Source organism: Ctenopharyngodon idella, chromosome 20, assembly GCF_019924925.1.
Source record: "Ctenopharyngodon idella isolate HZGC_01 chromosome 20, HZGC01, whole genome shotgun sequence".
Lineage (NCBI taxonomy): Eukaryota > Metazoa > Chordata > Actinopteri > Cypriniformes > Xenocyprididae > Ctenopharyngodon > Ctenopharyngodon idella.
Window position 1 is genome coordinate 440,154 of NC_067239.1, and position 18,970 is coordinate 459,123.

Consider the following 18,970-nt stretch of genomic DNA (forward strand, 5'->3'; position numbering starts at 1 on the left):
GGAGTATAAACATGAGGAAACACAAAGGCCAAATTCCCTTAATCATTCATCACAATGAGAAAAACCAAAGAATGTAGTTCTGATGTGCAGCAAAAGATTGTTGAGCTTCACAAAATAGAAAGTAGCTAACGCATTGAAAATCCCCATTTCCACCATCAGGGCAATAATTAAGAAGTTCCAATCAACTAAAGATGTTACAAATCTGCCTGGAAGAGGACGTGTGTCTAAATTTTATTTGTCCTAATGCGCGGTGAGGAGGAGAGTTTGAGTGGACAAAGACTCTCCAAGGATCACAGCTGGAGAATCGCAGAGATTAGTTGAGTCTTCAGTCTCAGAAAGCCTAAAAAAACATCACCAAACAGCACCTACATCCCCACAAGTTGTTCGGGAGAGTTTCATGAAAAATCCTCCTCGCTCATCCAGAAACAATCTCCAGCATATTCAGCTGTCAGACACGACTGGAACTTCAAAAGGGACCGGCTTCTATTGTCAGATGAAACTAAAAAAAGAGCTTTTTGGCAGCAAACCCACCAGATGGGTTTGGTGCACACATGGATATAAAGTACCCCATGCCCACGATTAAATATACTGCTGGATCTTTAATGTGTGGGCCTATTTTTCTGCTGGAGGTCCTGGACATCTTGTTCAGATACATGGTATCATGGATTCTATCAAATATCAACAGATAAAAAATCTAAACCTGACCGCTTCTGCTAGAAATCCAATAATGGGCCGTGTTTGGATCTTCTATCAGGACAATGATCCAAAACAAACATCAAAACCAACACAAAAATGTGTCTCTGAGCACAAAATGAAGCTTCTGCCATGGTCATCCCCGTCCCCTGACCTGAACCCTAAAGAAAATAAGTGGAGTGAACTGAAGAGAAGAAGCACCAACATGGAGCTGGAATCTTAAGGATCTGGAGAGATTCTGCATGAAGGAATGATCTCTGATCTCTCGTCAGGTGTTCTCCAAACTGATCAGGCATTATAGGAGAAGACTCAGAGCTGTTATCTTGGCAAAAGGAGGTTGCAAAAAGTATTGAATAATTGGGTGCCAATAATTATGGCCAACGTGTTTTAGAGAAAAACATTTATTTCATAATGTGATTTTCCCCCCACTTTCAATTCTTTTCCTTCGATGAAAGGTTATAATTTTGTGAATTTTTTGAATGAAAGATCAAAAGGATAAACAATGCAGATTTATTTTCACAGCCGCCTTTGCTCATAATTACTAAGGGTGCCAATAATTGTGGAGGGCACTGTATATACAACAATACTTTTTTTAGATAGATATTTACATTATTATTATTATTATCATAATTGGATATCTTTGCAACAAACACAAAAGAGACAAGCATTATTTCTGGCATCTGAATATCATTGCATGTCCTTTGTATAATAATAGCGTATACATACAGCTACATTTGAAAGAAGAAAGAGAACAACCACTCATAACCGCTGAACATAAACAATGATGAAATGCACATTGACGGATCTTCTTCCGTCTGTTCTCCAAAATGTAATCAAATGTAAATTTCTGCAGGTGCATGTAAACTGGTTAACTGTGTTTGACGTTACACAAAGGCGTTAATTTTCAAGACGAACGGGTCACCGGCGCCGCCACTGCTCTACGTACAAATTACCACGTGACGGCAGGTTTTCATTTCATACTCTCTGAACAATGGTAGCTTATTTAATATATAAATTAAGATATATGTCCAAAAAACTGGAAAATAAATGCTACACACTTTGTAGTGGTGTTATCGTGGCGTAATAATCTGTTTGGTTGTAAAATGTTTGTAGCTACTGAAATCAAATGAAATCGATACCTGTGGAACTGTTCACAGACAGCATACGCAGTTCAGCTAATAAAGATCTTCATCGCTGGCAAACAATAGGATGCATTTGCACATTTGCTTTTAATTGACTGTAGATCCACTGCCACTTCATCAACACTCTGAGTGAGAAACCGCTTCAGATGATGCAGGAACTGAACAAATCATTCTGATTCACGAACCAATTTAGACAGTTTTGCCAACTTGTTTGATCAAGTCTTTGAACAGAATCGACTCAAAAGAGCGATTCATTTGTGAATGGGGCATCGTTCATGAAAAAAGAGACTTGCGCGCTTGAAATAAACTACGCATTTCTTAACATGTACAGTATTGCATTAAAGTAAAGTAACGAGAGGAACGTCGTCCAGCGTGGCGAAATAAAAGTATAGATTTTTCATTAGAGATGTACTCAAGTAAAAGTACTCACATTTAAATCTACTCTTAAAAGTACAAATTTTCCAAAAAAAATACTCATGTAAATGTAACGAAGTAAATGTACTTCATTACTACCCACCTCTGCCCTCCTCCTCTCACTCACTTGTTTCATTTGCTCCGGATGAATATTGTTGGTGTTTCAGGACTTGAATTTCGGTGTAGGATTGCTCGTATTGCTCATAGTTTTACTCATTCCCGCAGATTTTGTTCTCACACCCACATAAAGCCGCCTCTCAGTACTAAATTGAGTTGTTTTATTGCGCTTAAACAGACAAATACACACAAAATAATGTCAAAATGTCGGTCTTGGTGAGTATTCACATAAACACAGTCAGTTCTGTTTGAAGTGAACGTAAACAGTTGAGAAAGAAAACTCATGTGTAACAGTTTAATGGATCCGTGCGTCAGGTCTTAAAGTGACAGCAGCCTAATATACCTGCTGCCAAATTATGAGATAATATTAAAAACATCTATACGACAGTTTTTCCCCATGATTTCAATGTCAAAATTGTGGCCAGTGAAAATGCTGGTTAGTAACTTTGGAAAACCATTAGCCACAGTGACTGGTGAGTGGAAAAGTTAATGTCAAGCTGTAATGTCTGATGTTCACTGTACCGTCTTCTCTACAGCAGGTCTGTGTGTTATTCATTACGGTGACATTTAGCTCTGTAAGCTCTAACTGTACATCTTTTTGGATCTCAAATAAAAACACACCTTTTCTCCATTTGTGTGGAAACAACATCAGTCTTCCGTGGCACCAGACAGTTTCTCCTGCACCTGTTTGAGCAGTCGAGAGACACAGCTGAACACCCTCTTCTTAACTATGGCCTGCCAAGGACACGGGCAATATAACACAGACATATAGAGCTGCTCATCCTGTGCTGTCAGACTGTGATTGTGTCGATGGATTGCGCTGTGATTATCACTGTGTGCATGTGTATTTACCTCTCCAACATGAAATACTGCCGCCGTCCCTCTGATCCATTACTGCGTGCCAACACTGATGGAAAGTGTGTGTCCCTGCTGAGGAATGGTGCTTTTAAAAGTTAGTAAATAGAACGTAAACAATTGTTACATTGCTACATTTTACGGAAACTAACATATTTGAGACTTTTGAGTTACATAGCGGCACAGAAGGCAAACAGACGAAGATGAAGAATCAGGTTCCAACACGAGTTTTAATAACAATAATCCAAAAGATAAACAGAAGGTAGAAACACACATAATCGCAAACGTGACCAGACAGAGAATGAACGTGAGGGGACTACTTATATAGGAACTCAAACAAGAGGATTAATTGAACACAGCTGAACCAAACGAACTCATAATGACGGTGACCATGGTAACAAAGGAGTGGCGGGAAAATCAAACAAAGGGATGAAAACAAACTAAATGAATGAAAACAAACTAAAAGTCCATGATAACTACAGACTGAATATAACTGTGACAGTGATGCAGTTTAAAGGGTTAGTTCACCCAAAAATGAAAATTTTGTCATTTATTACTCACCCTCATACCGTTCCACACCCGTAAGACCTTCGTTCATCTTTGGAAGGAAAATTGAGATATTTTTGTTGAAATCCGATGGCTCAGTGAGGCCTACATAGCCAGCAATGACATTTCCTCTCTCAAGATCCATTAATGTACTAAAAACATATTTAAATCAGTTCATGTGAGTACAGTGGTTCAATCTTAATATTATAAAGCGACGAGAATATTTTTGGTGCGCCAAAAAAAAAAAAAAAACGACTTATATAGTGATGGCCGATTTCAAAACACTGCTTCATGAAGCTTCGGAGCGTTATGAATCTTTTGTGTCGAATCAGTGCCAAAGTCACGTGATTTTAGCAGTTTGGCGGTTTGACACGCGATCCGAATCATGATTCGACACAAAAGATTCATAACGCTCCGAAGCTTCATGAAGCAGTGTTTTGAAATCGGCCATCACTATATAAGTCCTTATTTTGTTTTTTTTTGGCGCACCAAAAATATTCTCGTCGCTTTATAATATTAATATTGAACCACTGTACTCACATGAACTGATTTAAATATGTTTTTAGTACATTAATGGATCTTGAGAGAGGAAATGTCATTGCTGGCTATGCAGGCCTCACTAAGCCATCGGATTTCAACAAAAATATCTTAATTTGTGTTCCAAAGATGAACGAAGGTCTTACATTATTTTCATTTTTGGGTGAACTAACCCTTTAAAGTGGCTCTGATGCGTTTTCATTTCCTCAGACAGAATCTGCAAATGTTTTGTGTATGTTAACACACCTCCATGTCCTGATGTTTTGTTCATGTGGTCTATCCCTGTGTGAATGTGTTTGTGTGTATTCTAGGGCTGTAGGGATCACACCGTAGGACCGAACTGTGACCGATGTGCTCCTGGCTACTACGGAGACGCCTCCAGAGGAACTGCAGATGACTGTCAGCCGTGTGCCTGTCCTCTTCTGAGCCCGTCAAACAAGTGCGTCAAACATCACACTGACATCATACTCTACAAATAAACACTTGCCATCATGAGGCTTTTCATTGACACATCTGCTGATGCTGATGCTGATGGTTTGTGCTGCTGCAAAGAAAAACAATAAGTAAAACTGAAATTATTTTTTTCTTTTGCAAGTTTTTGCACATATTCACATATGGAATAACTAAGTCAAGTAAAATTAACTGAAAATAAGGAACTTTAACTTAATTTCTACTTAGTAAAACTTAATGAACTCCAGATGTCACAAAACATCAAGTTACTAAACATAACAACAAAAGCAATCATAAAACAGTATAAATACTGCTGGAAAACAGTGAAAAATCAACCTTATTAATTACTCATGCCCCAGAGCATGATGGGAACAACAGTTTCAGAAAAGTTGAGTAGGTTTTATACTAATATTTGTAGGTCAGACTTTAGTTTGGGGAACACATATTCACTATTAACTACGACTTTTGCCTCAATAAACTCCTAATTAGTGTTTATTAATAGTTAGTAAGATAGTTGTTAAGTTTAGGATTAAGGGATGTAGAATATGATCATGCAGAATAAGGCATTAATATGTGCTTTATAATAAACAGCCAATATCCTAGTAATATGCATGATAATAAGCAACTAGTTGATAGTAAGAATTGGACCCTAAACTAAAGTGTTACCAATTTGTATCACAAACCTGCACACATCACCTTTAACAGTCTTGTGGCAGTAGCAGACTAAAACCAGTAAAGACCATAATTCAGTTTATTTTTGGCATGATAGCATCTGTAAGGAGCGCCTGTAGAGTCTTACTTTATCTCTGTAGCTGGCACATGATTTCAGCACTAGGCTAATATTGGCTGTAGCATGCTAGTGGCTAATCCAGAAAGAGTTGACGTGTCCCAGAATGCAACAGCTGAACATTCCACATCCTCGAGCGGGCTAAAGAAAGCGTCGCTCCCCTCCTGCCCTCAGCATTCCCAGCATGCCCCTCAGCCAGGCTCCAGTGTCGTCTGAAATAGCTGTGCAGTCATTATAGCTAATGGCAGAACCTGACGCTCACCTCGCTGTGAAGGGTTTGCTCACCCGCTAAACCAACTCAGGGTTCAGACGGTCTCTGGCTTCAGTTAGAACCAGAGCGAGTGCTTATGATGTTTTTGATTCGCTGCTCTTTTCTTTTTCTCTTTGTCCCCTTGTTGGCTCAAAAACACCGTAGTTTCAGTCCCACGTGCCACGTCGATGCCAGAGGTGGGGTGATCTGCGATCGATGCCCGCCGGGTTACGCCGGAACACGCTGTGACAGGTAAGACAACGAGGTTTCACCTCCAGACTCATTGCATTATAGCATAAAACAGAGTTATTTTACATCTATAATCCTTAAATTGGCCTTAAATTTAAACTAAATAAATAAATGTAAAAAATCTCCCTCAGTAATGTGCATCTTTAGGAGAGATCGTTTCCATGTGAAATGTAATGTCAAACTGGGAAAGTCCTAAACTGGGTTAATATACCGACACAGTGGATCCATTTTTGATGCGGTTTTGAAGCTTGACCAGAATGTCATCTGTGTAATGGTATTATTCCAACTCTTATTGAGCCTTAATGAACTTAACAGGCCTTGCCAAAAGGTAAGCAGCATAAGAAATGGTGATTAGAAGCAAGTATTATTAAAAATAGTTAAATCTAACTAAAACTACAGTGACTGTTTTACTCAGTATTTGTGTGTTTTTATGCTTGTTAGAGTATCACATTCTTAGCTTAGCAACATATTAGTAAACTCTTGAAATCAACATCATCTGAGCACTATGACACAGATGTTTATGCATTCGGCAGAAGCTTTTATCCAAAGCGACTTACATGGCATTCAGCATATACATTTGATCACTTAATGCATTCCCTGGGAATTGAACTCATGACCTTGGCGTGGCTAACGCCATGCTCTAATGCTCTAATGCTTCTGCTGCTTATGTAGAAATCACTTATGAAATCAGTCTTTTGTGTTTCCATTTCTGTTAGGATGCCAACTGAGAAGGGCGTTTGGATTCAAATAGGCGAATGCTTAAGAGTCTATTAGTGACTATTATGTTTCTAGCATGATATATGTTTGGCTACAATTCTTCTAACTCTAATTGATGGAGTGTGTAGCTTTTCATTTCTTAAACAACCATGTAGGAAGACACATCATGGCTATAATCCAGGATGACAAAGCCAAGATTTATCAGGCTCAAATTGTGAAAGAAGCATGAAGAATCATTTTCACACATGAATTGGCACCTCTGAGTCCAGACCTTAAATTGGGATGTGCTGGAGGAGTGCTCAACTCTTGCACTGTCAATACAAGATCTTGACCAAAATTGATGCACCTCTTGATGGAAATAAATATAGTGATGTTATTTCAATCAAGAGATGCATCAATTTTTGGTCAAAAAATGATAATGCAAGAGTTGAGCACTCTGTAAAGTCTACACTCTGATGCGTCTTCCTACATGGTTGGTTAAGAAATGAAAAGCTACACACTCCTTCAATTAGGGTTAGAAGAACTGTTGTTAAACATATAACATGCTAGAAACATAAAAATCACTGAAATGATCCAATCATAGACTCGTAAGCATTTGCCTATGTAAATCCAAACAGCGACTTTTGTTTTGGCCGGGCAGTGAATATAGTAGGTGAAAAACAGTATGTGAGCCAAGCAGTCTGTCCAAATTTATAGTATTCATAAATCAGTAGGCAAAAAGTAATCGGATGACAAACTACTAGATTCTGAAGTGTGCATACAATGGACGCTTTACTATCCAATGAGGCCACAGGAGAGGATTTGTGAATGACAGTGAAGCGACACAACTGACGCCATAGGTCACATGACAGTGGCAACATGGCAGGTATAGAACATCCAGATTACATTCATACAACACACATTTATACTATATAAAACATACTTTTTTAATGGTGGCAAAGTACATTTAAAGGGGACCTATAACGCTCCTTTCACAAGATGTAATAAAAGTCTCTGGTGTCTCCAGAATGTGTCTGTGAAGTTTCAGCTCAAAATACCCCACAGATCATTTATTATAGCTTGTCAAATTTGCCCCTATTTGGGTGTGAGCAAAAACACGCCGTTTTTGTGTGTGTCCCTTTAAATGCAAATGAGCTGCTGCTCCCGGCCCCCTTTCCAGAAGAGGGCGGAGCTTTAACAGCTCAACTACAACAAAGCTGGAGAATCTCACGCAGACAAAATGAGGATTGTCAGTAACGGTGTTCAGCCTTACATTGTTCAAACCGGAGTCGACACTGATGGAGAGACTCAGGAAGAAGTTACAACTTTTAGACGTTTCTTAATGGTTAGTGGATAAATTTATGTAGTTGCTGTGGAGTTGATTCAAGTCATCGACTAGCATGTGCCGTCATGTTCATCTTTTGTGTTGAATTGACCCTCGTTTGTGAAGCAGTCCGGTGTAAAATGACGGCATGTCAACAACACTCTACTACAACAACTCTTCCTCTTCTCTAAAGCAGCCCAACATGGCCCCGCCCCCTTTGTTGAGTGTTCTTGGGGGCGGGGTTTATGTATATTTTAGGGTTTGTGATGTCACTAACCTAGGAAGAAGCTCATTGTAGTCCCTACCAGCCGTTTGTTGTAGTCCTTAAACAGAGAATTCTCTAAAAGTAAAAATCTCCCTTTGCATTGAACTTTGAGTGTCGTAACTTTGCAGATGTTGTTTATGCTCAAACAGCAACATTACACACTAACTAAAGTTAAAAAAGTCAAATCATAATCAACCACCCCTTTAAAACCAAATTCAGTACCTACTCTACATGATGTGATTTTGGACACAGGCTATGTGTCTGTCCTCTACTGTATTCCCATTCTGATTTAACCCTTGATTTTTCTGTGTGTATGATGTGCTGAACAACACCATATGTTTTCTGAGTCTGTAATGTGTTTGACTAGACTAGTCAAACAAATCTTAATCTCTAGGCCATATGGATCTCTGTCCCAGTGTGATATGAAATAAAAATCTGGCATAAGTTGGAGCTAATGGCTTGATCCTCTGTGGTCAGTGTAAAGTGCTCACAAATGCAACAGAGCACAAAGCAGCTCCCAGCTCTGGCACTGATGCCACCGTCTTAATTTCATTAGCATCAGAAATCACTCAGCTCATCTATCATGCGCAATATTCCATCAGTCGCTCTGTTTATTTCTCTTTCTCAACCCTTCGCATTCCCCCAGTGGGCGTCGATCTCTCTCGTTCTCTGAAGGTTGGTATGCTGATGGGTTAGCATAAGCATATGCTGCATTTTGGGTAGGTTGCGTTGGCAGTCGCTCCAGCTCTGTACGTGGACTAAATCACAGTGGTGCAGTGGAATACGGCGTCTAGGTTGGAAGAAAGGTCTGGGCTCTGCTGTGACCCACCCCTGAAACAGATGGAGAGGGACTGGTGCAGTGCCAGTGCTGGTACACGCGAGCTGGCACCAAAGCTCTCCACGCTGAGCCATTAGCAGAAAACGAGGTGCAGGGAACAGAAACCAGGGAGCTGGAGGTGTGTTATGGAGGACAAGCAGAGAGAAAGTTCGGGAGGAGAGAAAGAGAGTTAATGGAAAGGTTTCTCGTTCTGGGAAAAGCCAGGGACAGACGCACGTTAATGGGGCAAGATGGGACCGATCCATCAGTGCTCAGACGGAGCTCAAACCCAGCCTGTCCCCTGAGACACTCGCTGAAAGAGATGTGAAGGACATACTTCACACAAACTCAGTCAGGCGGCGCACGTCGCTCTTAAAACATGTTCCTAAAAATGTATTGTGTCAAGGAAAGTCACAAATAAAGTGAGATCAAATGGAGAGCAGATAGAGACTGTTGCTTCTCATGATTATTCTCATATGTCCCAAAGGAGTTTCAAAGGAGATCTCAAGAATGCCTCATAATGCACTCGGATACCATTGCAGATTATAGTCTGCAATGACAAGGCAGAGATCTTAGTATGATCTGGAAGAACATTTTAAGTTCTTACAGGACTAAATGATCTGGGCTGTGTTTCCCAAAAGCATTGTATGCCTAAGAGAGTATAGTATATTTTAGTATAGTAGTATAGCATATTTGAATACATATTGCCTACCTTTAAGAATATTAGAAGTCAAAAGTAAACATTTAGAAGTAATTCAAGTGTAATCGAACAGTCTCTGTTGTTCTGTTTGGTGCCATTGGTTTCTGTGATCTACTATGCCAACTACTGTCTAATCTGAGCCTTCTTTAGTTGGGTTTCCTGTGGAATTTTAGGAGAAACATCTGAGATAATGGTGATATTTAAAAGAAACTTGAGAACTCAACATCTTCCAAAAGGGCTGTAACCACATTGAAGACATACATATTGAAGAGGAAATGTCAATTCCAATATTTAGATTTGCAGTCAACAAATATGATTTTCAGTGGATAAATATTGAGTTATTACATTTAGTCCCCAAACAAATCCTAAATATGTGCTTACATCCTTGGCCGGCAGTAAACAGAAACAGAAATCTTTGCAGACTATGAGACATACATCATTTCCAACCCCAGATCCCTTTGGCAATTTTCATCTAAGCAAATCAGAGGAACTCTATCTGTAGAGCCACACTGAGTGCTACCAAAGCCTGTAACACTTGTTTTATTAGAGTACACAGAATAAAGATGAGCAACAAGTGCCACAATTGCTGCTTCCTTCAATATTGAAACATCTCAATCTTCTTAAAAAGCGTCTTCAAAGACTGGTGATATAAATTGATGATCTAATTCCACATGCATTAATAGACACACAAACTGAATCCAGAAGACTGGATTGATATTTGTAGTTTATATATAGTTTAAAGGGATAGTTCACCCAAAAATGTTCTCATCATTTACTCACCCTCAAGTTGTTCCAAACCTGCATGAGTTTCTTTCTTCTGTTGAACACAAATGAATATATTTTGAAGAATGTTGGTAACCAGACAGTTAACTGGTAGCAATTAACTTCCATAGTATTTTTTTCCTACTATGGAAGTCAATGGCTAGTGTCAACTGTCTGGTTACCAACATTCTTCAAAATATATTCATTTTTGGGTAAATTATCATTTAAGCTAGGATCGTGAGTCCACCTTTACATCACACACACCTAAAAATGGCTTATTCCAAACACAAAGAGAGAGAAAGCTGCATGTAAATGGGAATGCAACTTTTCAACCATAAGCTGTTTTCCTGCATTACGTCACTTTCTGGTGTCCATGTAAATGTACTCAGTGTGAAAGCTCAGGGCAGGCTGTTGCAGTTACGCTGCAGTTGTTCAAGCTCTGTGAAACAGATATTTATCATCCTGCCCCCCTGCTTCATTCACTATGTATGTGTTTGTTGTGGAGCGTTCTGTAAGCTTGCTCTGAGTGTGTAGTAACAGTAATGGGCTCAGTGATTGAAGGAGGGTCTCTTCAGTTTAAGAATCACTGACCCACGACAGGAAAAACCAGTACCCGCCTCTCTCCACCCCATTCAGTCTTTCACTGACCTAATTCAGCTCAGTCCCTCCGTGGCGCCTGGTCCTGCTCTGAAATAGAGTGCTTATGTTTAGAGTGGCCCTGCGTGCCCAGCGACACCTGAAACAGTGAGCCAGAGAGAGCAGGCTGAGGGTGAAGGGTGAAGAGAGGAAGGAAATAAGAGTTTGGAGCAGTCCCAGGTTTTTTTTTTAGTAATTATTCCCTGGTGTGCAGACAGACAGGAACTTGGCCATATAAATGGCCTGGGTTAAAGACACCTGGCCCGAGTCATCAGTGCTTAAGATGGCTCTCTCACAGCAGAGCTAACGACAGGAGAAATGATCAGCTGGCACCAGACTGGCAGGAAGAGGCTCAGTTACCCTGTAAAGGGTACCGAAACAGTGCAGGGGTGGCATGTGTGTTTTGGGGGGCATGGGGTGGGATTATGTGTCTTTTTGGAACAGTAGGTGGGGACTTTTGCATTTAAGCAGATACTGTTACTTGAAGAAATACTTCACCATAAAATGAAAATTCTGTCATCTTTACTAAGTATGTAATATTTATGCCCAGTGACTAAGAACTTGTCCAAAACGTGTTAGCAAAAGATTAATGGGTAGTAATTTTTCTGCCTTATTAAACTAATTAAAACCCTAATTAAAAATAATAATAACAATAAACTGAAAATAGTGGAAATATAAAACTGTGCCATCATATTTTCCTTGTAATATGGCCTAGTAGGATGTCCTACTAAATAGGTCCCAAGACAGAGCCTTGTGGCACTCCATACTGATCTTTTAGGCCGAGACCGCTCCACATTTACACGCAACTGTAGGAACAATTTATTTTAATTTGACATTGTCATAAAGTAGAATCTAAACAAACAAGACCACTGCTAATATGGTTCCACTCCTTTCCAAAAGAATATTTTGAACTATAGCGTCAGTAACAAAACTGCAGTATAATATTACAAGCAGAGAAATATATTCACATTCAGATGATAAACGTCTGACACAAGTTTTCTCTGTACTATTAAAGGACCTACAAACAGACTGAAATTCTTTATGTACTGTATTTGTCTTCAGAAAGAAGCATTTGGATTTAGATTTTCCAGGATTACAGCTTTTCCAAAAGAAAGGTATCCGTTCTTGGAGTGGCTGTAATGTTAGATGCTGTGATGATGTTACACATCAAATGTTCTCTTTCATATTCTCAGATATGAAATTGCTTTATTAATTGCACTATAGTGTGTTGTATTTTACACAACAAAATGCAGTTGCAGGTGTATGCTTGGAATCTTGGCACTGATGAAGGGTTAATCCCGAAAACGTTTTGCACTTCTTCCACTTTTTGCACTTTTGCACTTTCTGTGGCCTCTGGACAATAAATTCTTTGGTGCTTTTTTGGCCCAATTTTTGTGTGCAGATCTTTTATGTTTTTTGATCTTGGAGTTATGTTTGGATCTACTCACCACCAGAAGTTTGGACTGTGATCTGGCGCTACGCTTTTTCAGTCTCCTACCAAAGCAACTTGAAATCCACTAATCATGTTAAATGTCATGTACCAGGACAAGCAGTAAAAATGTCACTTTGTAATCTGGCCCGACATACAGTAACACAACTATAAGTGCAGATATTACTGTATATGAACATACCAATCCAATATTCCTTAAATGAGACATGATCCCAGAGCATCAGTACTGCTGAAGGGATATTATGTCTTTTAAAGTTATTGTGAGATCTAAGACTTCTTTTAAATGTTGAAATCTCCAGCATGAACAGCTAGAACTAGATTCTGCACTAGCATGCCGCTGGGCCTGTAAAGACAGTCACAACCAATACCACATTCAATTAATAAGTCTAGGGTGGCTCGCGGAATCCGCTGAGCGCGAGTGAAACACAGTGATTACTTTCTCTTTCCACCATCATGCAGATAGCGCAGTCATGTGCAGATAAGCGCAGAGGAATCCATTTAACATGAAGGCAGTGGATAGACTGCGTGTTTATCAGCCAGCAGCACAAGTTGCTTCAGTAGAGATATAGGATCCGAACGCACCGACAGCAGATAAGAAGAGCGGGTGGGCGAAGCAAGCGGAGGAAGTGATAGCGTCTCTTCCCCTTATATTTCTCTCACATTCTCATCGTCTGCGCTTTGTTTTGGCGAGAAAAGTCTCGGGTGCTCTTTTCATGATCAAACGAGGGTTGTTCATCAGACGTACTGTAATGGAGCCAGTTCAGTGTGTACACAGCTCCTTTAAAAGAGAAACAGGACATGTCTGGAAATGCAATATACTTAAACACTTTCCTTAAGTGTGTCCATTCATCCCACTTTACCCCGGCTATTCTCTACATCTGTTTCAGCTCAGATGAGTTCAGTTAAGGTTTAGCTTCTAGTGCACATGTACTGAACGACCTCTGAATTCACTGCACAACCCTCAAGCTAGTCGTTAAATATATCTATATGCATCATACTGTACATAAGGTATAAATGTTCAGTCAGTTGTTCATTATCTCAAAACAAACCCACACATGGCAACCATGACCCCAAGCTGGCTGACTGTACATTATCCAGCTAATTACATGCCTGCATAGCAATTAATAAAACACATGCATGTGAGAAATTGATTTAAGCATACATTTTTTATAATGTGAGAGGAAAAACAGATAATCAAATGGTCCAATATACAGTTTTGAGTCACTGCAGAAGGCCTGAAGTGTGATTATTTGCGGTATTTTGACTCTTGGGCATGTATTCTCTCTTCTCTGGATGACCTCAGGTGTGCTAATGGATATTTCGGGCGTCCGGACGTTCTTGGGGGTTCCTGTCAGCCGTGTATGTGTAACGGTAACCTGGACCATACAGCAGAGCTCAGCTGCGACCCTGTGACCGGAGCCTGTCTGCGCTGTCGTGAGGGATACGGAGGGCCGGACTGTGAAAGATGTGCAGATGGATACTTTGGAGATGCCCTCATAGCCAAGAACTGCCAAGGTGAGTGAAGGAGCTGAGTTTCATTGTTTTAGCTAACAATAATACATGATGTCTAAAACCAAGTGCCAACTTTACAGTTTTGATCCCTCCAAAAAAGATGTCTTTCATCACAGATATTAGTGACCGTGTCTGTCAAGCTCAGAAAGGAGATGGAGAAGCACTGTGAAAAAATAATAAATCTCTATCTGAGACATTCCCATTCGAATGGGATTCATTTTCTCAGAGGAAAGGCGAGAAAAACACTAGGCACTGAAAAACAGACGTGTTTGATTCAGGTAGGATTAAAATCACAAAGTACGTCTGAGAAACATGAATTTACCTGACTTCCTCTGGGAAACTAGTCCCACCTGAATGTGGATACCGTCAACATCATTTTAATGTAATGGAAGTAGCGGCATATTTTTTTCCCTCAGTATTGTCACATACATCAGAGTGGAAGGGATTATTGAATAAGAAAAAATGTAGGGCAGGAAGTTGATTCTATGCTTCGGTTGTTGATTAGATGTTGAAATGTGGATTTGGCACTCAAAAATAGGGTTGGGTATCGATTCCAATTCTTATCGATTCCTCATTTCGACAAAACAAACAAACAAACAAAAAAAACAGTCTTATTGCAAAAAATTTAATTGCAGCTGAATACCATGAACAAAAATCAACACTTACACAAAGAACTTTTTGTGTTTTACACTGCAAAAAAAAAAAAAAAAAAGCTTTTCTTTTTTAGTATTTTTGTCTTGTTTCCAGTCCAAATATCTAAAAATTCTTAAATCCAGATGCTTTTACTAGATAAGTCAAATGACATAAGATTTTTATTTTTTTTTTCTTGTTTTCTGGGGGGGAAAAAATCCAAATGAAGTGAGTTTTTGTTTAAAACAACAAAATTATCTGCCAATGGGGTGAAAAAAATCATTCGGTTTGGGACAGAAACAAGAAACAAGATTTCAAACAGAAACAAGATTATTTTTCTTACCCCATTGGCAGATAATTTTGCTTGTTTTAAGCAAAAACTCACTTCATTTTGATTTTTTTCCCCCAGAAAACAAGAACAAACTTACTTACTTATCTAGTAAAAGCATCTGGATTTAAGAATTTTTAGATATTTGGACTGGAAACAAAACAAAAATACTAAGTAAGAAGCATTTTAATTAATTGAAAAAGAACAAATAAACAAATTAGCAGTCACACAAATAAATACAACTGAACAAAGATACAGTCAAGATTCAGTCAAGAACAGTGAGTGTATTTTCTCTTTGTCTTTTGTTGTTTGATTAACGTTATTATAGAGACGGCAGCAGGAATATTAGGCTGCTGTCACTTTAAGAGCTGCACGGATCCAATATACTGTTACACATGCATTTTCTTTGTCAACTCAACTGTTTATGTTCACTTAAGACATAACCAACTGTGTTTATGAAAATATTTTTGTGTGCATTTGTGCAAAAAGATGAGAGGAAGAGAACTCAGGTCAGTGTCACGCACTATTCGGTATGAGAAGCCGTTCTGTGCACATGTCGTTTTGGATGTGTGTGCAGCACAGAAGACTTCTTTGCACTTGAATGGTTTAAAATCACATTAAATTGCACACACAGGGACCCACAAGCAGATTCGAAATGCGCGTTTCTCATCGAATCAGCAGTTCTTCGAGTTTTGGAACCAGTTCTCGATACACATCCCTACACAAAATGTGAGCTTGCAAGAAAGGGACAGGGTTAAAGCGGACGACATGATTGGAGAATCCCTGCATATGTCAGTTTGTCGTTTCACAAGAAGATCCAGTTATGACACATGATCCACCAATCAGAGAAGTGACTGTTACCAGAATCATAGTTGTGGACAATTACTTTTTTGTTTTTATGAAAATGCAATTTGGATTGGCCTGTTATTAGTTCATTAAGACCTATATAATTCAATATTATTTTATGTTTTTGTTAAGATAACCTATGAAGTGTATACTTTAAAGGTGTAAATTATGTTGCAAGCAGTAAAAATGAAAATTGTAGCCTTGTAAATGTAATTGAGTACATTATTCAGTTTCAATAGAAGCACATATTCAACAAAATAATACTCAAGCATAGGAAGTAACCTCAATTTCTCAAACATTATTCAACATTGTTGTACACAATCTGCAGGATGTTTTGCTTCCTTTCTTTAAACGCCATATTTGGTTGTCACTTTAAAAGTTGTTAATGTGTCAATTTTTGTAGAAATTAAATTGTGTACTTCCAGACAGCCTGTATGGCAGATGTGTGTGTGTGAGAGAGAGGTGAGCTGATCCAGGATCAAGCTCAGGCCGTCTCCCCTCAAGGACAGTACACACAGATTCCCTCCAGCAGGCCTCACGCAGCGCCATCTGCGCTCATCTCGGCTCAGAAAGAGTGTGTGCATTATATTGAAATGCAATCTGTCCTCCTGCAGCCCACGGTCACACCACACTGTCATGTGAAGCAGGATACAGTCGTTCTGTCTGATTGGCACGCACAGAGCGCTGATTAGCATGCAACGGGGTCGTGGGATATTGAATAATCTCACTGGTTTTTAATTTGAGCTGTTACTGTATATACGCTAGAGGCGAGTTCAGAACACATTCCCTTGGCTGCGTATGAAACATGACAATGAAACAGTTGATGTGTTCCTGCAGACTTTAGCAGTTCATTACATATAGTTATAATATTGCAAAACATGTTCATATGGTGTGGTTCAAATCAAACGTCTGGGATTCAAACCAGAAATTTTTAGGTTTTAATTTGTAATGTGAAAAAAAATGAGCAAGACATTTTTCGTGTTGTGATATTCTCAGATATTAGTTTTTTATTTAATTTTCACATAAATTGTTGTACTGGTAAAATAATTCATGGAATTAACTCAACTGTCAGATTGAAAGAATTGGACATTTTAGAAGCTTTTCCCTACTATCAGACATATTCATATTGTACAAAAGTCATATTTGAAAAGTTTGCGCCAAGCTTTAGTATCTCCTAAAATGTAGAACCCTGTGAAGCGGAGCTGACATCAGATCTGTTGTTCAGTCCTCAACTGTTTTTAACTTCCGGAGCATGTTTATATTTAATAAAAGAAAATAGGACTGACTTTATTTCTGTTGGGAATAAGGACTTGTGAAGAGCGGAACAATGCTCTGGGAGTCAGCGCTCAGTGGGATGCTTAAGAAGCTGTTCGAATGACCTACATTGAAAACTGTTGTGCTGCTTCATATTTTTGTGGAAACTGTGATACACTTTATTTCTCAGAATTCTTTGATGAACAGAATGTTTAAAAGAACAGCATTTATTTGAAAAAATAAGTCTTTTGTAACATAAATGTCTCTACTGTCACTTTTGACCAACTGAATGGGGCATTACTGAATAAAGGGATTCATTTATCTTTTTTTAATCTTGCTTACTCCAAACCTTTGATAGTTTTCACAGATATATGAAGCAGCACGACTGTTTTCAACATTGATAATAATCATAAATGTTTCTTGAGCAGCAAATCATCATATTAGAATGATTTCTGAAGGATCATGTGACACTGAAGACTGGAGTAATGATGCTGAAAATTCAGCTTTGATCACAGGAATAAATTACACTTTACTATATATTCACATAGAAAACATATATTTTAAATCATAATAACATTTCACATTTTTCACTGTATTTTTTGATCAAATAAATGCAGCCTTGATGAGCAAAAGAAACGTTTAAAAATATTAAACAAAGCTTCTATTACATGTGGGGTCCCTCAAGGTTCTATTTTGGGACCAATGTTATTTTCATTAAATATGCTTCCTCTTGGTTCTATTTTTAAGAAATACATATACTTTTAAAGCTCTGCATGGACTGGCACCAAAATATATTTCTGAGCTTATAAATTTTCGTTGCTCACCGAGATCTCTGAGATCCCAAGACCAGCTGCTTCTTAAGTAAAGGAGATCGCGCTTTCTCAGTTGCTGCTCCAAAGTTGTGGAATGTCTATCAGATCGTCTACCTCTGTAAACATGTTTAAAACTACTGTCAACTGTTTCCTCATTCTGCTGTTCAGCTATTAATGTTACTTCCATTATTCTGTCTCGAGACCCTCACGCTCCATCTCTGTCTCTCTCTGTCTGTGCAGCGTGTCAATGTCACAGTAACGGGTCGGTGTCGGAGCTGTGCCATCAGGAGACCGGGCAGTGCCAGTGTCGACAACATGTGGTCGGACGGCAGTGTGACGAGTGTATGGTGGGTAAACAACACCGAATGCTGTCACTGTTAGAGCCACATTTCTTTTTCACTGGGCCAGTATGAGTAAATTCCTTACAGGAGCTACAACAGACGTTCATTTCTCTATCTCTGCCTCTTCATCAACCCGTGTGTGTGTGTGTTCAGCCGAATTGTTGGTGGGATGGTGAGTCTCAGTTGTGTCGGCCGTGTCAGTGCAGCGCTCGGGGCTCTGTGTCCCAGCGCTGTGACTCTGAGGGCAGGTGCATCTGTCGGGCCGGATACGTGGGCCGCAGGTGTGACCTGATACGGCCGGCTCACGCCCGCAGGGAGACCCGGAGACCCGTCCAACAGGTTCCCATCCAACACATCCAGAGATGGGAAAGCAGAGGGGGCTGCCCTCGAGGGGCATACCGCCCCGGCACAGGGGTAAACGCACGGCATGATGGACGCACAGGCTCTGTGTGTGTGCATGTGTGTGACTTTCTGTGAAGATCAACATCTAATATCTACCATCCAATCAAGTCCAAATGCACAAAATTAAGCCCCGCCCTACATTTGTTCTTGTCTGA

At 39.4% G+C, this 18,970-nt stretch overlaps 1 protein-coding gene across 5 annotated transcripts in view; it reads left to right on the forward strand.

Annotated features, from left to right (window-relative positions):
• lama2 (laminin, alpha 2) overlaps positions 1-18,970 on the forward strand; it is a 157,980-nt gene that overhangs the window by 85,258 nt on the left and 53,752 nt on the right. For 3 of the 5 annotated variants that reach the window (XM_051876479.1, XM_051876480.1, XM_051876481.1), the window contains exons 17-21: positions 4,616-4,743; positions 5,957-6,043; positions 13,994-14,205; positions 18,313-18,419; positions 18,567-18,827. In XM_051876479.1, the coding sequence (XP_051732439.1) occupies positions 4,616-4,743; positions 5,957-6,043; positions 13,994-14,205; positions 18,313-18,419; positions 18,567-18,827 (795 nt within the window). The remainder of the gene's footprint in view (positions 1-4,615; positions 4,744-5,956; positions 6,044-13,993; positions 14,206-18,312; positions 18,420-18,566; positions 18,828-18,970) is intronic. The other 2 variants (XM_051876482.1, XM_051876483.1) reach the window with 1 other exon arrangement.